Source organism: Dermacentor albipictus, chromosome 10, assembly GCF_038994185.2.
Source record: "Dermacentor albipictus isolate Rhodes 1998 colony chromosome 10, USDA_Dalb.pri_finalv2, whole genome shotgun sequence".
NCBI lineage: Eukaryota > Metazoa > Arthropoda > Arachnida > Ixodida > Ixodidae > Dermacentor > Dermacentor albipictus.
This window is the reverse complement of record NC_091830.1, coordinates 98,092,177-98,116,295: the sequence shown is the minus strand read 5'-3', so window position 1 is coordinate 98,116,295 and position 24,119 is coordinate 98,092,177. Positions and strand designations below refer to the sequence as shown.

Below are 24,119 nucleotides of genomic sequence, written 5' to 3'. Positions count from 1 at the left end.
TTTTGATAAGGACTTAAGTAAAACGCGAACTCTTAAGAAATCATGCTTATGTTGGTTTGGTAGGCAGGACAGTTATGCTGGAACAAAAATTTCTCCTTTACCGTATACTTAGATATGGTATACCTCTTTTTCCACCGTCATCACTTGGAAACAGTTAACTTCAGAACAACATCTCGCACACTGTAGCACGCTAGCGGCAGCTCCAACAAATAGACAGAAATCGCGCAGAACCTCAAAAACAAATTAAATAAAGGAAATATAAAACGGAGATTAGGTAAGTTCTTTAGGGAAATATAGGGCAACAGAAAAAAAAATAAGGAGCTGCCTGACTTACGCGAAGGTGCAACGAAAGTCGCGTGAAGCAGACGACGACTTAAAGTGCCCAGACGAGGCGAGCTGGTATTCCTTGCAGACGACCGTTACGAGCAGACGATTTCACACGGGCGCAGTTATGGAAGCAGACGTCAACGATTCCCAGTTTTGGCACCACTCGGCGATGGAGGCGGAATTTGGAAAAAACTGTCTTGTTTCTCGCGTTTCATTTTGTCGCCGTCTATACGCGTGTCACAGGGTAAAATAGAAGTATTCCTTGGGAGCGAATGGACCATGTTTTGGCGCCTCAAGACGACACAGGAACACGATATAGCGTATGAGGAGGAGAGGGATAAACAGATTGTTAGGAACGCGTATCTCCCCTCATTTCCTCGCTTGCCTCGGAAGCGGCCACCATTTACGCGGAATAGCAAGCTGATGAAAAAAATAGAAGGCAATGAACATAACACAGCACATTGACGTCAGTACTGCGTCACGTTCTGCAAACGATGCTTGAACCAAGCGGAAACTATGGGCACATTCACACCGGCGACTTGAGGAGGTCGCGCGACCATTTGCGACTCGCAATCAAAAAGCGACTGAAGGCGACTGATGTTCACACCGGCAAGTCGGGCTGAGCGCGACCCGCAAGTCGCAATCCCGGAGATTATCGTTCTCAGCGAGAACTCTCGGAATCTACGCGGAATTTGAATGCGACGCCGGAGGAGACCGGATGTAGACACACGAAAGATCACTTCCGGTGCGCCGCTGATTGGTTTATCAGTGTTGCGACCACGGTCGCGCGACTGAAAAATCGCGCAGAAAGCGACTCGCCCAATATGGTCGCTTTTCGAGAAAGGCGACCGTTTGCGACCATTTGCGACTGGTCGCAAAGCGACCAACTTGGTCGCGCGACCTCATCAAGTCGCCGGTGTGAATGTGCCCTTAGCATTAATGGATGCTAAGGGCACACCGTTAATGGATTACTAACTACTTCGCTTAAACGTAACAAACATGGTGTGGTTGCCGAGAAAAAAATTGATTTCTCCGTTCTCAGGCATGCATGTAGGTAGGAGCTCCTGACATAAAGCTTCCCAATAAAGGAAAAAAAAAAATGTTCTTCACGTTAGTAACACGCCAGTCGGTTATAAAAACCAACTGGAACAGTGTCTATGCCCCCAAGCTGTTTTCGGGTCCGAGGAGGATATGCGTATATACTATAAGGCCGGAAGAAAAAGTTCATTGACTGGAAAAGGCAGAGAAGTCTGCCGGAAATATGTATGTAAAATAAAGGTGGCCTTTAATAATAAACGACCATACACAGCCTTTCGTAATTTCGAAAGCAAAGCGGCAAGACGAAGCAATACGGAAGATGGATAAATGTAACAAGTTCTGGACGAAAAAAAACCAGCCTGGCAGGGCAGTCGAATTACGCATATATATTTTTTTCCAAGTGGCTTTTGCTCGATGTGCGGCCCTGTGAAATTTCTGCATTGTCTATCCCGTGGGGCGGATATAAGAGTCTTCCTCAATCGTCGACGACCGTATACTTGCGAAATTGCTGCCAGCAAACACGAGAATGTAAACGCGGTCATGGGTCCCTCGACGTAGCCTAATCAGCGCACGTATATATACCGCTGGGAAAACTTGTTTTCCAACCCCGTGACGAAGCGCGACGTTTCTGATTCCAGAGCTGGAAGTCGCGCTGCGAATTTCTCAAATTGTCCATTCTCAATACGGGCTTCGACCAGTGTGGCACCGAGGGTTGAAAGGTCGAGGGCGCGGCGTATTGTTCTCCGCACACAGTAGACTTAGTGACCCCGTGTGGCCAGAGGGTGGCTAGGGTGCCTCGATGCACGCGCCCTCTCGCAGGGCGGCGGAGGGGAGAGCTAAAGCTTTAGGGGTTCTTTAAGTGCGATAACTTATTTTTTAAAATGTTCATTTGTGGATTACACATACAGCATGAATATATGAAGCCATGTCATCTAGCAAGGAAAGGTTGTTAATATACTAGCCACAAGAACTACTCAACACACTGATTTGCCTTTTTTATCATTACGAAGGCAGGTGACGTCAAGCGCTGCTGCTGCAGTCTCAACTCGTATTTTTTTAACATGAACGCAAAAAGTGGTCGCCAATGGTGTCTGACCACATCAGACTGAACATGGCACATATGACTTTCATAGATGAGCATGTTCCAGCTCTGAAACAGTGGTAGCAAACAACACCACAAGAATTTGTTCATACTCATGTAGGTTTTCAGTCTGAATTATGAAGGTGTTTTCTACTTGCGTCATCATTGGGCTTCAGGGAGCAGGGCACAAAGTGTCCTGCTCCCTCTATGTTGCATTGCAATGCGACATGCCCTTTAAGATGCTTTGTATGAACAATATCAGTGCTCTTTCTGGATTTACTGTCTACATAATAGCTGATATTTCTTTTTCTAAACTGCATGGAACATATCTTTTAGCACTGCAGGATTCCCTCACATATTTATTACGTACGAGGTCTGTTAGAAAAGTATTCGACCTTTTTTTGCGAACACCTTATGAATATGGAACAAGCACGTTTTCATCAGCCGCCTTTGAACCTTTGTGCGCATGCACGAATTTTTTCCCACCTGCCAATATCGTGAATTGCTGAGACGCAGCGTTTGAATGAGGTAGTACAGTGCTCTCGTCGGTTTTTTATTGCAAGGAAAATAGCAGAGCGACTGGAGCAGTGCTACTGCATCAAATTTTGCCAGAAACTGGGCGACAGCCAAGTGGAAACCATCCGGAAGATTCAGACTGCTTTCGGTGACTATGCTATGAGCAGCACACAGATTAAGGAGTGGTACAACCAGTATAAAGACGGCCACACATCGGTGGGGAGCGAGCCACGCTCCAGTCGGCCATCAACATGCCGAAATGACCAGGTCATTGCCGAAGTGAACCCCGTGGTGATGCGGGACCGTAGTGTAACTATCCAAGAAATTGCGGAAGAGGTGGGCATCAGCACATTTTATCCACATTCCGTTATCACCGAAGATTTGGCCATGAAGATAGTTGCGCCGAAATTCGTTCCCAAGCTGCTCATGGTGGAGCAAAAGCAACTTCGTGTTGAAGTCTCACAGACATGCTGGATTCCACAAACAGTGACCTCAACTTCATGAACACCATAATCACTTGTGACAAGTCTTGGGTGTATGTTTACGACCCGGAAACCAAATCCCAGTCGTTGCAGTGGAAGCATTCCACGTCGCCAACCAAAGACCGCTAAGTGTGCAGCAACGTCAAAGTGTTGCTGACTGCTTTCTTTGACTCCCGCAGCGTGGTACACCACGGATACACACCACAGGGTCAACCAATCACTAAAGACTACTACAGGGATGTCCTCCATGGCCTATGTGATGCTGTATGGAGCAAGATACCGAAGTTGTCAACAGGAAATTGGCACATCCATCACGACAAAGCTTTTCTCGCACTTGATTCAGACTTTTTTGGCGAAAAACCAGACTCCTGTATTTCGACAGGCTCTTTGCTCTCCTGATATGGCGGCCTGCAACTTCTGGCTGTTTCCCAAAATCAGGGGGCCATTGAAACAAGCGCGATTTCAGACAAGAGAAGACATTATGGCTGCAACGACAGCTGAGCTAAAGTCCATTTGGAAAGAGGCCTTCTCGGAATGCTTCTAACATTGGCAGCACCGCTGGGAGAAGTGGCTGGATTCCCAAGGAGACTACTTTGAGGGTGATTAAGTTTCCAACGCTTCAGTTATGCCAGTTTTTTTTCTTCAGCCAAAGGTCGGATACTCTCCTAACAGACCTCGTATTGATATTTTATGTGCAATGGCTCTATGGTTTACTTGGACCACACCAAACACAAGCCTCGTTGCATTAGAGCATGTGTCCCTTGGCAATAAAATGCAGGCCCTAACACCGGTTCTTTGTCATCTGTGTTGCATACGAAGCCGGCTTTGTCGTTTGCATTCCCGGCCAGCAAGCTGTGCGCACCTCAGAGAAAAGTCGGTGCTGACAAAATTTCACAAAAGAATTTCTCGCATTTAAAAATGCCTTTTTTAACTTCACACATGCATAGCAGACATGTAGAGCTATACAATAATGTATCACATTTTTTCGCCAACTACGAAGGCTGTTTTTTCCTTGAACATGAAGCTTCTTGCAAAAGATAAGAATTTTTTTTTTACAGGCGATCAGCTAAACCTTCAGAGCTTCATATATTTTTCTGCTATACTATGTCACCTGGGCTACCATTCTGTATTTAATTTCTGTCCTGTTAATTTTTTCTGACGAAAAAAAAAACTAACGGATTGCAATTTGACTCATTTTTGCCGGTGCCAAAAGCAATTGAAGTATTCAAATATTTGAAAAATTGGCTATTTTGGCAGTTTCATCACTTCACCGTATTTCCACGCACACCATTTGAAGGCCTCGATCAATGCACTGTGCATTTGAAAAAAACAGTATTTGAAGCATTTGAAAAAAAATGAAAAGCTAGAAGACATTTGATGTCCTCTAGCTCAGCTGAACAGGAAAACTAAACTGTCACCTAAAATGCTACAAAATATCTGGCAAAAATAAATAAAAGTTGGTAACGAGCTTCGAACTCTAGTAAACATATGGCAATGTTTCAGATATATGTGCGGTGTCAAAAAAATGCTTGTCGATTCGGCATGGAATCGCATACCTGCAAGTGCATCTGTGCCATTTTTAGAGTTCAGTAAAAACGGCATTTTACATAACTTTGTAAAAATGGTTTATTGCTATCTAAAATACATGAGTAAGATTAATAGGTATAAGTCTGCTTAAATTTAATATGCAACGAAACATCTCCAGTAATGGCGATGATGTGCCTTTCATGTTTACTAAAACCATATCTTCTGAATTCTTTCGTTATTTTTTGTGGCAGCGAATAAAATTGAAATGGAACTCACACAAGGAGCAACTTTGCTGTATTCCAGCACATCTCTAATAGCTGTCTTTGTTTCATATGAAAATCTGAAGCAGTTAATATGAATAAGTCGCTTGATATGGAATTACCTGTGCAGGAACGTTATCATGGCAGAAAACACAACTGGATCATGCAACAGCAATGCAGCATAATAAACTGCTCCCATAAGCATCACTTATTGTGATTGTCATGTTTCCAAAGTATGTAAGGTTTACTGAAATTGGCGCACACCATTGAACCAACATATAAGGATTGTACACTGTTCCTTTTTCAGTTTTACAGATATTTACGTTGTCTGCCAGGTAGCATAATTCTTGTTCTTGAGCTGGATTGCTCAGAGGTGGACATTACTAGCACAAGAAATGAAAACATTAAACTGATTGTCATAAATTTATTAATTCACTTATAACATCACAGCACATATTTCAGTTTGCAAATTGTAGCCAGTGAGTTTTCAAGACATTCACTTGAAATTAATTTCCAAGATGACACCAGTTTCGAAATTTTTCCATAAATGTGAGAGAAATACGTGGGCCTTCCGGTTACTTTTGTGCTTCGATGCATAACAGTGCGTTTTGTTAAAAAAAGTGCTACAGCAGTGCATTTCTAAAGCCAGTTTGATGGCATGTGTCTCGTTACTAGTGTCATTCTGGAAATTCATTCTAAGTGCATACACCTTGTAAAATTACCGGCTACAATTCGTAAAAACTTTATTAGGAACTGAGTTTTTGTTAATCAGCTGACTATGGTGTCTTGTTTCTCATGCAAGTAATGTTTGGCACTCTGTATCTAGAATTATGTTAGCTGCAACAGTCAGTCTTCAATAAGTTTCATGAAACTTAAAGATAACCACCCTACATATCAGGTCTCAGTTGAGTGCTGTGGGCACAAGCAAATTGTGCCATGGTTATAGTACCACTGGCTACCTAATAGAGAAAGCAAGTACCTTTTTTGAGTGTTCTTATTTACAGTCATGTCAGTCTGCTTGTACATTTTTTTATTTAGGCATTTATTTTTTTAAAATTTATTTCTTTTGGTAAATATGTTTTACTTGAGAGCCACACTGACTACATCTTCAGTATTCAATTTTGTTATGGTGTCAAGCTGCAGGAAGTTTGTACTGTGCGATAGTTTTTAAGAAGTTTCTGGTCTCAAACTACAAATGGTTGTACATTTACACACATGTGAGGTTACAAATAAACAGTTCACCTAGAAAAATGGTTTTTGTCTGCATCAGTTCAGCACTCTTGATTTTTCGGAGGACCATTCACTCTGACAATTGAAAAAAGTGGCATAACAGTACTGCTAGCAGTTTTACAATATGGTTTATTACAGGCAATCTAGGAGCATGCTTTTGAGCCCAGGGTGACAGAGGCCTGCGGTACAAAATGAGTGTATTTAAATTTTATCCCTATCCTCTCACAGCAGACATACCACCGTGACATCAAAGGTAATTATATGCAACATAGCTCAGCAGTATTTTAAGGTAAGTGCAGGTTTAAACTGCTAAATACCCAGTGGGGCATAAAGGGCTTTCAACGTAATTTGTGTTGATGTTCAACAGATCTGCAACAATTCTTCCATGGGGTTTCAATATTGACGAATTACACATTTCAACAATACCTCCATGGGCTTTCAATTGAGACTCAACACATCTGCAACAATGCTTCAATGGGCTTTCAACATTGACAAACAACACATTTCAACAATACCCCAATGGGCTTTCAATTTTGAGCTTCAACAATGCTTTATTGGGCTTTCAACACTGACAAACAACAAATTTCAACAATACCTCAATGGGCTTTCAATTTTGAGCTTCAACAATGCTTCAATGGGCTTTCAACATTGACAAAGAACACATTTCAACAATACCCCAATGGGCTTTCAACATTGACAAACAACACATCTTCAACACTGTTTCAATGGGCTTTCAAGAGTGAAATACACCATCGTTTCAACGATATGCCAATGATCTTTCAAATTGAGAGGCCACAATGATGTTTCGACAAAATGTCGCGGGCCAATTATCAACACTTGTCAACAATTTCCTCAATAATGTTTCAACAATTCCCCAATGAGCTTTCAAGGTCATTTGTTGACGTTGACCAATGATATTTCAATAACCTTTCAACAATTTTTTTTGTAAGGGTAGCGGATATGACGTAAGTCCCAGCACGCCGCCTCGGAGATATTTTTCAGCGCCCAAAGGGCGGTGTTGGCCGTGGGCACCGCATGATCTCAGAAGTCAAGCTATATTCTTGACATAAAAACGTTTACAGCGCAAACACATGCAACCACAAAGTAAGGGACAGGACTCAGGAAAGTGCTCAAAGGCATCGACCTGCCTTTGAGCGCTTGTGTCCTGTCCCTTACTTTGTGGTTGCATGTGTTTGCGCTGTAAACGTTTTTATGTCAAGTATGCACCAACTCGCCCAGAAAGAAGTTTTAATGAAGCTATATTCTACTACAGTCAACCACAATAAGATTAACTGACCACGGGATCTCAGAAAACGTTCACTTGCCGAGGCAGCCTTGTTGTTCACATACACTGGTAGAGGTTGTAAATGCGAATACTATAGTCTGCGTTATAAAGCTGCGCTGGTATTCATTTTTTTCTCAGATCTCGTGCTCGTAAAATTTTATGGTTGACTACATTTCTAGGCCAATCCAAGGAGCCGCGCGAAATCTATAAACATTGTATTCTGAAGGGAGTTCTTTTGAGCTTGATCTCACCCCCACTACTCTTTGCGCATGCGCCGCGCTGTATTCTAAGGCGCTAGCTGTTGTTCTATTTGAGGGGTCTACGTAGCGGTAGAGTTTCCCTCCGGCATGATCTATACTCCGTTTCATAGATCATATAAGTCCGGTCACCAAAATTGATCACTGCGCGCGTTCCCGTCTATGCTTCGCTGCGCGGCAGCATGCAAGTGAGGCCGCCGCGACGGGCTACAATTAAAGAAACAACGAAAAGCAAATTGATTTAAAACAGCGTGTCAGCAACCGCACGAGTACATGGTTTGTTTGCTTCTAAGGGTAATTTTTTTTCATTCAGAACTGAGCTTAGATAAAAAAATTTCACAAACATCGGGTCAAGAAATACCGAAATAAGCGCGAACGCGTTCACTACAAGAGGTTTCTAGCCTCCACAGCGTTGCACCTAACGTACGACACGTAGTGGTTAGGATAGCCGACTCTCACCCAGGAGGTCCGTGTTCGATTCTCGTTGTCGGAAAGAAGAAAATGAACTTTATTAAAAAAATTTACCCGGCCGACGGAGCGTGGAACAGACGGCCTCACCACTCTCCTCCCTTCCGCCGCAGACCGCGTGCCTCCGTCGCTATTGGCGGCGAGGAGTTACGGAGTCGCCATCTATCGGAAGCGCCTCGCTGGCGTAGTATGAGGGATCATGCGGCGCGCTCCTCATAGCTTTTGCTGTCAGCTCTCACTGAAAACACCCCGCGCGAGCTCTCCCGGACATTTCTGTAAGTACTTTCGAAACGAGATAAGTTTTTTACTGTCTAAATAATATTCTTGGGCAAACTGAAAGCACACAATCGTTCACAGACGCTATCTCTTTACCGAATACGTATACAGTGAACGCCACTGCGCGCGGCCGCCGCGATGCATGGAGTCTCCCGAACCGGCTTCTTGCGTAAAAGGGAGGTAAACGCTGAGAGCAAACTATGTGAAATATGTTCTTATAGTGTTTGTATAACTAAATGGAGCGTAATAGAACGAAGCCTCAATGCAGCGATCGCGCAGATTCGCAGCGACCGACTGCGCGTCTGCATGCTTGTCCGCGCACTGTTTCGCTTTCTCCGCGCGCGTTTTCTCACCGTGCCATGAGCTTTAGGCCGCAGAATATGAGCATTTGACAGTATACAAGCAACCATTGTTGCGTGGGCGCTATCAGAGCTGTTCAAAAATAATGTCATTGTAGAGACTGCAACGCCTACGGGGACTGTGATGTGCCGTCGCGACGATTCAATCTTTTTTTTCTTCTAAATTCTTTGATCTTTCAATACTATTTCTCAAGTTGCGTCGCACTTCATGTTTATCGGCGCTCTCAGCGTGCAATTTCCCTCTTCTCCTTTTTTGTAATCCGGTGCATTAATTCATTACACAAACATGACCATATGCCATGCTCTTTAAAAATGTGCTTCTTACCGCTGCCTTTCCACTCCACTGAACTTGCCAGTATCTATAGCATCGACAAGTTCATACACCAAACCGTCATGACATTAGTCGGGCAGCGGACTCAGGCGAGCGTCTCAGTGCGCGTTTTCAGAACATCGCAGACCGGGCGCCGTAGCAGAAATCTTCCTCGCGTCTGTGCTTGCTGCATACCCGAGTTGCAGCCGATGACTGTTTGCCGGTTTTATGTTTCGCAAGCCAAGCTTCACGCAGCTTCTTGTCCTGCGGCTACGTGCAAATAAAGCTGACACCGGCCTCCATTACGTGCGTCCGGCCCTGCGGCACCGAGCAGTAGCCTACCATGTTGGGCGCCTTCAAAGGCAGCCACTACCTATTGTAGTGCTTTCAAGCGTTGTAAAAGAGACACTCGAAGCGGGAAAATTTCGCCACTAAATGAGGACCGCAGCGTTCGAGGGAATTTAAACTCGTTTTCAGCTCCCTTCGGCGCGCCCGAAGCAGCCGACGCGGCCGCTATGTCCACGTGATCCCACCTAGCACGTCACGCCGACGGTGGCGCCAGCTTTTCCAGTGGCTGAGCTCGAGGCCAATACCTAAAAGCGGCTTGCAATGAACAATTTTTTACCGCTTTAGATTTATTATGAGGTGCAGTTTGCAGCATCGTGATACCTTTATTTATTGATGTGTTGCAGGGCAGCAAACTTGCTCATTTTGCTTTTTGAAATTTTGCAATTTTCAGGAATATTCCTTTAAAAGAAAACCGATGGCATAAATTCAAAACATACTTCTTACCGTTGATGGATTAATAACTACTTCGCTTAAACGTAACAAACCATCGATGCAGTGGTTGGCGAGAAAAAAAATTGGAGGACGCTTAAGCTTCGCCTTCAAGAGTGGAACGCGATAGCGTTCCCGTCGACCCGCCAATGGGTGTAAGACAATGGGCTACAGGGCAGCCATCACTTACGAGGCGCCCCGCATCAGACGCGGTGAGCGTCGAGCCATATGGTCGAGCAACGCGGCGTTCGGCGCAGCAACGAAACGTGCGCCTGAGCAAGCGGAGCGAACCAAAGAACTCGGTATCCCGGAGGGGGAAATGATGCACGCCAGCCAAACGCCGTGATCGGCACGGGCAGAGAGATAGAGAGATAGTGATCTAAAGAAAGGAAGGTCGCTTGATTCTACAGAGGGAGCCAGGCGAAGCGTTGTCAGGGGAGAGAGTCCGAGCCGCGATAGCTCCAATGCGCGCGTGGCGCGCCATCTGTCGGGGCAGCGCCGTACATGGAGAGGAGGGGGTCTTCTGTGTTTGCCGCAAGATGGCTCTCCGTGTGCGGAAAGCGCAGAAGAAATGCAGCGAAACGCACTTCGCTACTCGTGTAATTGCGACTTCTGTAAGTTACATGTTCATAATTACCGATATACACCACAGTATAACTTTCCACGGCTCGTTTCGAAGGCAACACCGCATTCACTAGAGGCGCGTTTGTACCTTTTGGAAGCATCGAAATCGTGGCTGAGTGGTAGCGTCTCCGCCTCACACTCCGGAGACCCTGGTTCGATTCCCACCCAGCCCATCTTTGAAGTTGCTTTTTATTTATGGAGTGCCTGCCGTGATTTATCGCTCACGGTCAACGCCGCAAAACGCTGACGCCGATACCGACGCCGACACCGACGCCGACGACACCGGCTTTTCTGCGACACGAGCTCCGTAACGCTATCGCGTTAAAACGATTTCTCCGTTCTCATGCATATATATGTATGTGTGTGTGTGTGTGTGTAGAAGCTAGTGACATAAATTTAGCTTCCCCCTATAGCAAAGAAGAAGAAGAAACTTTAATAAAGAATAGTCCGGCAGTTCTTGCTTTGGTGGCCTCAGGTGACGACTCGAAGTCCTTGGACTCGAGCGGCATCTTCGGCTTGCCGGACGGCCCAGAGCTGGTCTGCCAGCTCTGAACTTCTGGTAGCCGCCTCCCAGAGGCGGCGACGCCTACGGAGAAGGTCCCCGGCGGCTCCCGCATCCGAGGCGGCGTCGGGAAGAAGCGAGCTCGAGCCTTCTCCTACCCTGGCAACGGCCGCGATTATGGACGCGTCGCCAACGGAGCTGGTCTGATTGCCGTTGTTGCCGGCACACTCCCAGAGCATGTGTCGCAGCGTTGCTCTATGTCCGCATGTTTTACATGCGTCTGTTGAATATAAACGCGGATAGCAGTGGTGTAATATAGCGGGGCTAGGGTAGGTGTGTGTCTGGAGCAAGCGCAAAGTTACGGCCTCGTTCCTGTTCAGTTTGTCGTGCGGTGGCGGGAATGTGCGTCTTTCGAGTCTGTAGTGTTGGGTGAGGTCTCTGAACGTGGTTAGGCGATCGCCCCACGCCCAGTGTGCTTCATGTTGTGTTTCTGTTGTAGTGTCCCGATCCGGTAGATCCATGCCCCGCTCTCGGGAGCGGAGGCCGCCACATAATCAGCGGCGGCTCGGCGTGTGAGACCTCGAGCCGTGGCGTGGGCCGCCTCGTTGCCCGCGAGCGGAACATCCGTATGTGCCGGGGTCCAGAGGAGGAAGACCGTAGAATTTTGGCGTTGCGAGGGCGATGACGAGTTGCCGTCGTCAGAAATTTGGAGTATGCGGGCCGCTTCCCGCGAGACATGACCGCGCGCGAAGCCGCGGATTGCCGCCTGCGAGTCGCTGATCACGATCGCAGCGTTCGGCACCGCGACGAGTGCTAGGGCTATCGCGGCTTCTTCGGCCGCCTCCGTGTGTCCCGTGGTCACCGTGGCGCTCGCGAGGCACTTACCCGAGCGGTCTACAACCGCTATCGCGTGTGCGCTTCTCCCTCCTCCATATGGCGCCGCGTTTACGTATGCCGCCTCGTTGCTGTCACCAAACTTCTTCTGTGGGTCGCTTGCTCGTTTGTTGCGTCTCCCGGTGTGGTGCGTCGGGTGCATGTTCTTGGGAAGCGGCGGGATGATCAGGCGGTCGCGAACAGAGGCGGGAACCGCCGCTTTTCTCCATGCTGGGTGTGGTATGCGATGCTGAGCGACTCGAGGATGCATCGACCTGCCTTTGACCTCGATAATCGTTCGTATTGTGCAATGTCGTGCGCCTCGATTAACTCGTTAAGGGAGTTGTGAACTCCGAGCTCTAGAAACTTGTCGGTGCTCGCGTTGAGTGGAACGCCGACCGCCCTCTTGAAAGCCTTTCGGATCATGCATTCGACTTTGTTTTTTCGGACCCGATCCACCTCAGGTATAGGGGGCAACATACGTTATGCGGCTTATCGCGTACGCCTGCACGAGACGGATCGCGCACTCTTCACGCACACCATTGCGTCTATTCGTGATGCGAAGCAAGAGTCAGATCGTGTCATCTACCGAACGACGAAGTATTCGCACCGTCTCTCCGTTATGGCCGTTTGCCTGCAGGTGTAACCCTAGGATTCTAATTTTCTCTACGTGCGGTACGGGAGTACCATCTGCCAATGTAATGCGTATTTTGGAATATTCCCGTTCCTCTTCGCGCAGAGTTTTACGACCTCTCCTTGTGCGTTTGTAGAGTAAGAGTTCGGACAAAAAAAATTATGTTGACCTTAGTCACACGCCAGTCGGGTACAAAAACCAACTTGAATAGTGGTTATGACTACATGACCGCAGCTTTAACCGACGACCCTGCATTGTGCTGGCCTTCATCGCTGAACAACTTATCGGGTCGCCGCATGCAGGGGCTTCGCTTGCAGGAATACGACTTCAATGTCACCTACAGGTCTGGAAAGAAGCACCAGGACGCAGACACCCTTTCTTGCTGTGCACTCCCGATCCCCGATCACTCACCATCACCTATCCGCGCCAGCTTACACACTGAGTCGTCTCCACTGTCTTTAACCGTCGCGAGGCCATTTGACTATAGGCCCCGACCGCCCATCCATCCTTGTTTCCCACCAAGGTGCCGCCCCATGCTGCATGCCGCACTGTTGTCGAATGCCTGGAAAATCATCCTTTACTCCCGAACGCCCTACTTCGTAGACAGCTTAACTCAAGCTCCGCAGTGGAATTTCGTATTGCTACATTTATCTCATCGGGGACAACAAATGGGTCACCGTCATACCGCGTTCTCTGCAAGTTCTGGGAGCCTTTCACGACGATCCGACGGCTGGTCATCTAGCTTATCACAAGACGTACAATAGAATCCGAGGTACGATAGAACCCACGACTCGATAGGCTGCTTCGTTGTAGAACATGTAAACAGTTCTAAAATGCGTGTTCCCATTTGACTCCTGCACCATTCGCTGTCGTCTTTGAAAGAGCGGCATCCCTGTAAGATACTTTTCAGGGAAAACTAGACTAAGGCGACCTGGCTGGCAGTCGATCATTCTGCTTGCAATGCAGCATGGTTAACTGAATGAAAAAGGCAATACATTTTACTTGTAATGCATGCAGCCAATAATTGTGCGTGCCTTTTCAGCCGATGATTTGTCTCTTAATAAAAAAAGCCCGACACGACTAACTGAGCAACAAATGAGGGAGTGATCAAATGTCTTTATTCAAAACGAAAAAATGAAGGGTGACAAGAATGTACAGATGGAGATTGACATTTAAATACTCAGTAAGTAAGGCCATTCGCTACAACAACTGCAAGAGGTCGCCATATCACCATGACTTTCTTTCTGTGGAGTCTGCGTACGTCTTGGAACAAAATTGTGTAGCTCTGGCACGTTTATTGACAATGCATCATAAATAATGTGAGACATGAGGTAGATAAGAGCATCGCAGTGTATCTTTCCGTGTATTTTCTACACGGCCGGTTTAATCCCTGAAGGCATCATGCACAGCCTCAGTTCGTCAGTTGCAAGTGTCACTTTTTGGCATTTCGTCACTGTTACTTTGACAATTGCTGAACTTCTTTCGTGCACAGCAAACGACGTTTCTTTGTTTTTCAGCGTGTAAGCTGCAGAGGTAGACATTGTATTGTTATCGCTTTTATCGAATTACGGTGTCTACACTACTTGCCAGACATGCATTTTTTTGTGTTCTAACCATGTTAACCATATTGAGCACAAAAATGAGTTATTATGGTACAGTTCTTTTTTTTAACGAGCCCTTATCCGTTCCTTGTCCAAATGTATTAAATACAGTGAAAATGTTGTATTACATGTGTCTGCACGACAAAATGCAGGGATCGATCTCTTCTTTAAAATCACAGTGGAGTTTTTGGCAACGAATCGAAGGTTTTCCTCACGAACTGACAAAAACTGATGTTGTCGGCAGCACCGCCCCCACCCCCCCCCCTCTCCCCATTTTGATTTTTCAGGCTTCTTCGTTCACAATCGTAATGCTGCAAAGTACGGCCACAGATTATTCGAAGACATTGTCGCACCTTAGGTAAGTTAAATTCAAATAGGGAGCAGGCTCCGAAGGTGCAGAACAGAGGCCTGACCTTAGCGTGATGCGACGCATGGACTTTTGTGGAATATCAAGGACAGTCATATTCATCTACCCCACCAAGTCGACAAATGCATGTTATAACACTGCTTACGCTCACACTTCTGAAAAAAGAAACGCGTTTGGCTGTTTATCTTTCTCAATGCCGGATATGGGCTGCAAAACGTTACGATTCATTATACACAGGGATCATTATATCATGGAAGAGTTTAGTCGCGCTTCTCTGTCTGTCCGTAAAGCTTCCGGGTTCACGCGTATGACGGCCTTTTGTGAGACAACTCGTAAGTCCGATCGCACGTCACGATGTTTGGTCAGGCGTCCGCAGCGTTCATCCAGTGCCGGGACCGCTGTATCTCGATGTCTGCATCTTCCAACTCCAGCACGAGAGACATCAGGCTGCTGATGCTGGGCACGGACTCGTCGCTCCCTTCGGATGACGTGCTGGGGCCAGCGCCACCCGTCTGCCAAGATGGCGGCTCGCGGGCATCGCCATGGACGCCAACCGAGGCCTCGCCTGCCGCAACCGTCTCCGGCGACCACCAGTCCCGCTGTTGGACGTCGCTCTCCGGTGGCCCCTGCGGAAGCTGCACTTGCGGCCACTGCGGTTGTCCTTGCCACGACGTGCTCGCAGCTAAAATGCAAACGAGACAAAAGAAGCCAAAAGATGAAATTGGCAGTTTCGCTCTGAAGGTCCGAAGCGTAGAAAGCGATAGTGACGCTTTTAAGTTCGTGGTTCGAACTCCCCGGGCGGTGTTCCGTGTACCGATACACGGGGGGTTGACGCGTTGGCGCAGCACGCAGTACGCGATGCAAACGCGTCTGCGCTGCAGAGACAGTGCCCCGGCAGCTGTGCCGGGGGTCTCACAACGGCGGCTTAGTGACGAGGGCCGCCGCCAGTGGCGTTGCAGACGTCTAAACTCTAATGCACCTGCATTACTAAACTCGATAATGCATGCCGACAAAAAGCCGTCGGCGTTTTGTCAGCGCCGAACGAAATGATTAGATCTGTAGGTTTAGCTTGACGTTTTGAGACATGCACCGTCAAAGTTGCGATAAAAAAATGTTTCATGCACTTAAGCACAAAAGTAATTTAGCGTAATTAAGTTAGCGTAAAAGTAAGTTAGCGTAATTTAATAATTATAAAGATAAGGGTTTTGATTTCTCGTACAAGTAATGGCCGCCTCATCAAATAATTTATATCAAGGGTTAGAATTGTGCCATTTGCCCACGGAGCAAGAAACATTTAGGAGTGGAAACTCCGCTGTTTGTGGAGACCAGAAAAAGTCCCAAGCAAGCGGAGCCATTATCGTGCTGGTGGCGCCTGGCGGCCTGGAAAGAAATAACCGCCGTTGAGAGCGCGCTGGAGCCGCCTGCCCGGGCGCTGCATGTTTTTTTTTTTCGCTGCGGCTTCTACGACGCCCTGCATGGGGCTGCCACTGTATACGACCCCGTTGGCGCATACAATTGTGACCTTATCTGGTCGCCCGCGCTCGCTCGCGCTGACGGGAGTTTCACCTCCTAAATGTCTTACTCCGTCTATTTGCCACATGCAGTTTTTAAGAATTTGGCGCAGCTAAGAAAGACCATATATCCCAAACCAAAAGGAAGTGCTGCCCACACACACACACACACGTGTGTGTGTGTGTGTGTGTGTGTGTGCGTGTGCGTGAACGATAACAAGGGAAACCGAGGACTTCGATTTTTTTTACAATCCCGACCACAGCCAACAACGAACGAAGCCAAAGAAAAGCCTTAATTAATAATGACTATTAATGTAATTAGGCAAAATGCAAAAAAGTCCGACTTGCCCCAAGCGGTGGCAAACAACGTTACATTCTCTCCAACTACGTGGCGCCGGCATTATTTCTTTTTTTCAATTATGGCACGAGTTACGTAGGGACACGTGGCATGTACTCACGAGCAGCGACGCCGGACTGTTGGTACTGGACGTAGTCGCGGTCTGATTGGCCCCCGCCGTATGACACGCACGGCGCAGAGTGGCTGAGGGACGAGGTGAGCGGAGGCGGTGGCGGCCTGGTCGGATACAGCGACTCGAAGCTGCCGAACTGTCGGTTCCAGGGTGCCGCCATGTTAGGCCTAAGTTCCACCGACGCAGACAGGACTTTCTCGTCGCCGCTGCTCAGCGCGGGAAACGCGGATGACGGTACCGCGCGAGACCTGCACCGTGGCAACGGAAATTAACGGCGCGAAACAGACAGGGACGAAGGAAAAGAAGAACACAACACCGGCGCTGACTTACATTTCGCCCCACCACCAAGTCGCGCAAGTTTCTCTTCTAGTCCGTGGAAACTAATTGCGGCAGTCTTACGCGACTTGTGTCGGGAAGGACGATATATGGACAGTGCAAAGAATCGTGCCCTTACACGAAATAAGAGCAGATTCAGAGAAACTACGGAGGTTCGTAGATGTGTTATATGGAGCCTATAACATGTCTGCAAAAAGCCTGCGACCTTAGATATTTTGTTCAACATTAGAGGTTCCAAAAACAGCCCCTTTCGTATAGTCTGCGGTCCAGCCCGCATGCACCCTCATACCGCGCTTCATTGAGCAGCGCCACCTGTGGGAGAGATCTCGATCGTCCGTAGCCTGTGAAGAAGACGGTAGCCAAACGAAGGTCCCGTGTTGCCGGTCGCAGCGGCACCGATAAGAGGTGCTGCAGGCATCACCTGCGCACCGTTACGTATAGAAGAAGCCACGAGAGACGTCAGGCTCTCGTGCTTGTGTTTGTCTCGGGCGAAATAACCCTGCGAATTTCTCATTAACTCTAAATTCAACATACTTTTTTCGCGTGCTCTTGTCTCGTGAGCACGCAATGAGTTGGACGCGCAACAACGTATTCATGCTTAAAGCTCAATAATGTCGCTTACGATTGCTTGCGCTTAGTACAAACTGTCCGAAAAACCGCGGCAGGGACCCGCGTGATCCCGCCGTGCGACCGCTCTTTGTCAGGAGTGTCGTCTGCCGAACAATGCCGAAATTTCCGCCGCTGGTGGCGCTGTTCATTGTGCCGGCCTAAAGCCCCTTAAACTTCGTAAAGTAGTGCCACGCTTTGAAGAATGCCGCTTCCTCCTCGCGCGCTCTGGCCGAGGCCAACGCCGCATCGCTATTGGCCTAATAGCATCACGTGGGCCCCCTCGCCGTGCATCAGCACCATTTTTGCTCGAGAAGCGCCTACGGAATGGCGAGGAGTGCATGTCGGCGCCGTTATTACGCTCGAGTAGTGTAGGCAGCGCCACGGTGGAGGAGGGAGCGTGAAAGAGAGGAGAAACGAGGAGGAGGGGAGGCGGAGGAGGAGAGTGTCACTACTTTACGAAGTTCGAGAGGCTTTATGCCGGCCTAGAGTGCCTCGATGTCAGCACAGCCTGGTACTCGAGGCACCTTACACCGGCCTAGAGTTACTGTGTGTACATTAACTCTACACCGACCTAGTGCCCTTGTATACGTTGGAACCTATACAGTAACTATGCACCGACTTATACTCTGTTTCGTACGTAGCGGACACAGGTGTGCGTCATGTAACTTGGTGTATGAAGTCTCACATGTTTATGCCGCAAAATACGGCGTAGTTGTTGCATTGAAAGATTCGTAAGTCTCAACCTGTTGACACCGCCCGAATGAGCGGAGTGACACGTTTCTGCGACCACCCACAGTGCACCGTTTGCGTTTGCGACGAAAACACAGTACGCCACTTACTGGATAGCGCAGAGATGCGCAAATAATGCCTGATTTTACGTAACCTTACGTCCAACAGTTGTAATCGTAATACATGGGCTAGCTATTCCATAGAAAGCGTCGCAGATTAAAAAAAAATGGCAGTGCGAAACGCTCGGAGTGATACTCGTATAACCGCACTACTTTCCTATAGCTTCCGCGGCGTCGTCTACTAAGTATGTAACGATGCATGGTGTCCCCGTATATGGCTCCCGTACAGAGTACACGGCTACCTAGGGGCCAATACAGGAATGCTACGCCAACCGACGCCACGCGGCGATTGCAAAGTACTTACAGGCCTCCATACGCAATACAGATAAGTCAACAAGGAGGTATAGCAATTTGCTTGAATTGTGGAGAAATTCGACAGATTATCAAGCTTCTTTCATAAAGGCGGCCATCACTCCTATGGAGAGTCGTCTATATACACTTCACATGCCAAGCGCGGAATTCGTGCCATTGGCGGCCCTTCTAGTTGCGCCAATAATTCGCGGTGGCTCGATATATAGTATACCGCCGCCCTATATAGTGCTCGAAACATGCAGTGTCTCTACGCTACCTGGTGCCGTGTGGCGACTGCACACATTACCTGTAGGCAAACGAAGTTTGTAATGAAGTGACGAAACCTACTTGAGGTCTGCATAGACGTTTGATAGACTCTGAAAACTTCATTTAAAGCAGTACTGACATGATACTTTCGATTCGCCACTTTTTTTTTTGCGTTCGATGAGAGTGCGGGACGTCGAAACCATTGGGGAATATAGTGGCAGGCCTCAGAGCGCGCTAAATATTATAGTTATATAGCTTTTCTACAGTCAGTTCCGGCTTCGTTTGCCGGGAGATTACTGTGTCCTGACGTCATGACGCGTAGGGGGGTCACGTGGGAGCGACGTTACAGCACTCGCAAACCGTCTCGCGCGATCGCCTACTACACAGGTAAACGTCACGATGTCCTGCTCTCCCGTGACCACCCCATGATGTCACCTCCTGGTAAACGAAGCCGGAACTGGCTGTAGAAAAGCTATTAAGTTGTTTAGTACCCTCTGAGGCTCGTTTGTATTTTTTTCTGGGGTTTAAATATCGAGCGCCTTCCAGCGTCGAGGAGTGTATAAAAGGCTTCGCTCGGGTTATAAGATGCCGTCTTGCCTTCTGCTTGAATCTGTGCAGCTGCTTGTAAATTGCGAAGGATTGTATATATACGGGAGCATCCTCGTAGCAATATACAGTACTTACACTCTGCCGTCCCATCGTGGCTGCGGAATCGCGAGGAAGTCGTGTCCTGTGTGAAAAGAACCGAGCGATGGCAGGCTCTGCTGCAGTTGGGTCTCGTTTCCCGCGAGAGTCTGTGACTGCACCGGGAGTCCGGGACAGACGACCGTGGTCGCAGGTGGCACAACCGCAGGCGATGCCAACTGGCGGCTGTCCCCTGTGTCTCGTGGGCAAGCCAATGGTGACGGGTGCGCGTTGGAGCACCTTGGGCACCCTGCCGGTGGCTGTAGGTTGGGCACGTAGCTGTCACCGATAATCCTGATTGCTCGCCGCCGGAGCATGGCACGCTTGTTCTGGAACCACGTCTGCAATAGCCGCCGCCACGTTAGGGTTAGGAGGGCAATGGGATGCAAAGATTAGAAAAAATGGGCGATTTGGTGTGGATGCGTTGTTAGGAGAGCGCGAAGGGTACAAAGGCGACAGAAGAAAGCAGATACGAATAGAGAGCGAGTGTTACAGTCGCAGTGCGATATTGTACCGGCCATTTCAGTCAACGGCTTTTGATTGTGTGCAATCTACGTACAGTGAAGTTTGTTTTTGATGCGAAAAGAGCAAATGGCCCATGGAGCGAAAAAGCCGGCGTCTGTAGCAGCGAAGCGGCCCCTAAATTACCATTGGCTGCGACGCCACGTCACAATGTAAGCGCGCCTCGACGGAGCAGAGCGGGCGAACGGAAACACCTATGCAGCCGCAGAGCGCCAGGTGTTGCGCGAGGGGAGAGGGCACCGCCGCGACGCCACGTCACCCTCGCTCTCGATAGCCGGCACTGCGCTGGGCTTAGCTGCTGCGCGTACCTGCCGGCCTTGGTGGCCGCTGCTGCTTCCTCGGTCTCTCGTCGCGCTGGACGTCGGCGGCATGCGGCGTTGGCAACGCAGGCTGCCGCTACTTGCTTTCTCGGCCAGCACGCACCGCTATGGCACATCATTCGCAGCGCAAAGAGCGTTCATTTGGACATTAATGTTGTCGCATTCACAACTCGTAACAAGTGCTTAAGAGGAAGCTTTAGCTCGAGTGCTCCTATCTGAATACATGTAAAAGGAGAATTCGTTTTTCTCGGCAACCACTGCACCAACTTTGACGGGGTTTGTTGCATTTAAAAGACTAACTTAAAATCTAGTGACTGTTGGTTTCGAATTTTTGAGTTAGCTCGTGCATTTTTTATTAAAAATTGGCAAAAATCGAAAATTCTCAGAAAACGAAACTATCAAGCTTAGAGCTCTGTAGCTATACCACTAAAAGTGATAATACAATTCTGTGAATTGCATCTAATAGTACATCTAAAGCAGACAAAATTGATATGTTACACATGTGTATAAAAAAATTAATCATAGCAAAATACTACTTTTGCAAAACCGTCGTAACCAACGTAACAAATTCACGTAAGATGTAAACTGACATATTGAATTTGTCCGCTTTGAATGATCTAATGGACGCCGTTTACAGAACCGCGAAATCAGTTCTTGATGCAGAGCTATGAATTTGTAAACTTCGTGCTCCTATTTTTTTCAAACGGTCAAATATTTGAAAATCGTTTTAAGAAAAATCAAGCCCTAAATCGAAATTCCGTTTCCAAGAGTCACTAGAATTTAACGTTCTCTTTCAAATGCAACAAATTTCATCAAAATCGGTCCAGGGGTTATCTCATAAAAACGTTTTTGCGTTTTACATGTATTTGAATAGGCCGCGTCGGAGTTGGGCCCGAGCTAAAGCTTCCTCCTAAATATTCTTGGATTAGCTCAGGTTTCACAACGACGTTGTAATTTTTGATCGGCATGGTTTTCCCGTTGTTCCTGATCTTGAGATTGTTGCGGTTAGGGTGGTGTTCAGGGCGTGGAAGCCACCCAGCCCATCGACTACGACGTCAAGTTGTAGAAAAGGAAGGAAAATGGTTTATTTAACTTAGTGCAAAAGCCCACTCCACGCAGGAGCAAGTTAACGTCTCAGTTCACATCAGGACCCCCTGTCCTCACTCTTGAAAAGTATCTGCTTTTAATCCCGTCGTCTTCCCTAGGCGAGTCGACTGGGGAATCTGAAGACTGTCCAGCAGCAAATCACCATCGTTGACTCAGTCGTGAACCACGCTCTTGCTATCCACAACTCGCAGTTACTCCGCCTCAAAGGAACTGGTTTGGAATCTGTGGAAAGAAATCATCCGGCGACACCTGGTTCGTTCGTCGTTGTCCACCCCGTTCTTCGCTCAATCTGCAAGGTGAAGGGCGGGCTGGGGACCTTTCGTGGAACCCTGCAGCAGCCAGTTTCCACGCTATCTTGACGGCTGGATAAGTGCCGAGGGACAGGTGGTGATTTGGCTCGTCTGATTAATTGCGCCTATCCATTCGTTGTCGTGGTTCGATCTCTCCCGTTCATCCTTTTCTCCGGTTTCCAGGCGATGGTGGGCTGAGCGCTTGTAGTCGTTGTCCACGCTGCGCTGACTTCTGATCAGGAGGTGCGGTGGTTTGATACGTGGCACATATTCAATCGACACCCTTGGTGGTGTCGAGACGTAACAAGTTGCTCACAGGCAGTGAACCCACTCACCGTCTCAGCAGTGAGTGACTCGCCGAGACAGCAGTGAACCAAATACCGGTCCTGCGTGGCGGCTGCGCCGGCCCACGTGGTGGGAGTTCTCGCAGTTGTGCTGCGTGTGACCAATGAATGGGCGGCAACCGCTTGTGACGTACATGCTGACGTGTCAGCGGCGCTAAGCGCTCGTTCTTGGCAGCCTGGCGGTCTTCGCGTCGGCGGCCCCTCAATATCGGAACCTGCGAGGCATAGCTCAGGTGGCAGCAGCTCGGCGTTGCACTTGTACTTGTACTCCACTTGTACTTCATGTTATCACTTGTCGTCACTTGTACTTCATGTTAGACTGCCCTGCCTTGAGGGGATTGGCCTCTTACTTTCCGTCAGGCGTACACCTTGAAGGCGTTTGAGGCCCGCCGATTATGTCATCGCATTGAGAGCCTCTTGCTCGAAACAGTGTGCCGCAAGATGTAGCTGATATACTTCGATTCAGGCAACGATAGAAACTATTTGCCTATTGTGAATCCTGTTACGTCAGTTCTCCTATAGACATCGCGACTCGACGCAAACTGCCGCTTACCCTGGTCTGCTTGGTGGTGATGCCCAGTTCGCCGGCGAGTTGCTCAGTCTCCTGACCGTCGATGAACTGCCGGCGGCCGAACACCTCTTCCAGCCTGTCCAGCTGGCTGCGGCTGTACTTGGCCCGGGGCACCCGAGTTCCGTCGGCTGCTGTTGTTGCCGGTGGAGACGCCATGTTGGTTGTCAGGAGGTCGCAAGGGGGAGCCACCTGAGAGAGAGAGAGGGAGGCGCCGGTTAGTTGACACTCGTAACCACGGGATGGCGTGGTGTACGTCGATACGCTAAAGCCGTACCAACATGACGTCATCGACTTGTATGGGCTTTGAATGAACGCTCCCGAAACACTCAAAGAAATATTAGAGACTTTTAGCGTGTCCGGTATTCGGGCAAGCGCGGGCGGTTTTCCGGTTTAGCGGGGGCGTCAACGTGAGCGGCCAGATTGGTGGCGCCAGCTGGTGGCGCAAAGCTCAACCACACGAACACAGAGCTAATTGCTATATTCTGCTTAGCTGCTGGCGTAAATTTTCGACAGTGGCGTAATCGTGTTCACAATTACGCCGCTGCCACAAATTTGCACGAGTGGCGAAGCAGGATATGGTGAGCTACTGCAGTTTTAGCTATGCGTTTGCCTGGTTGAGCTCTACAACACCAGGCGGCTTCACCGCTCCGGCCGCTCACGTTTACGCCCCGACCATCCGGTAATCCGCCCAAACCGCTCCCGTTTACCGGAATAGCGTACAAGCTAAATGTCTCTATTGCTGGAAAGCCACGGAGCGCCACAAATATTTTGGTGTAATAGCATTCTTACGGGAGGCGTATGTGCAGTGACGCAATTACCGAGAAAATGGTCACGTGGGAGCAGAACAATAGTGAGGTTTTCAGCACTGTCGCCCTCTCCCTGAGTCGTCCGCATTAGGCCTAGCAATGACTGGTCATCGACAAAAATGTCCTTATTTCACCAAGCAAGGTGCACAATACAATTCCTGATCACGAATGCGCGAGTCCTGATGATATTACGCACTGAGTTAAAGTCGGCACTAGGCGTTTCTGCGAAGACCTTTAACCAACTTTTTTTTTTAGATCACATGTGGCAGATAGCACGATTATAATCCTCGAACTGGATTACTCAAACAGGCGGACATTATTTGCACGAAAAAAAAATCAAAACGCATAA

The 24,119-nt window shown here is 48.3% G+C and overlaps 1 protein-coding gene across 1 annotated transcript in view; it reads right to left on the bottom strand.

Annotated features, from left to right (window-relative positions):
• Window positions 1-14,721: 14,721 nt before the first annotated feature.
• Window positions 14,722-24,119, bottom strand: part of LOC135897308 (uncharacterized) — a 136,224-nt gene continuing 126,826 nt past the window's right edge. Inside the window, exons 12-15 of the mRNA XM_070527104.1 lie at window positions 22,947-23,153; window positions 19,811-20,151; window positions 16,764-17,023; window positions 14,722-15,476 (exon numbers count right to left, since the gene is read on the bottom strand). Of these exons, the coding sequence (XP_070383205.1) occupies window positions 15,157-15,476; window positions 16,764-17,023; window positions 19,811-20,151; window positions 22,947-23,153 (1,128 nt within the window). The 3' untranslated portion in view covers window positions 14,722-15,156. The remainder of the gene's footprint in view (window positions 15,477-16,763; window positions 17,024-19,810; window positions 20,152-22,946; window positions 23,154-24,119) is intronic.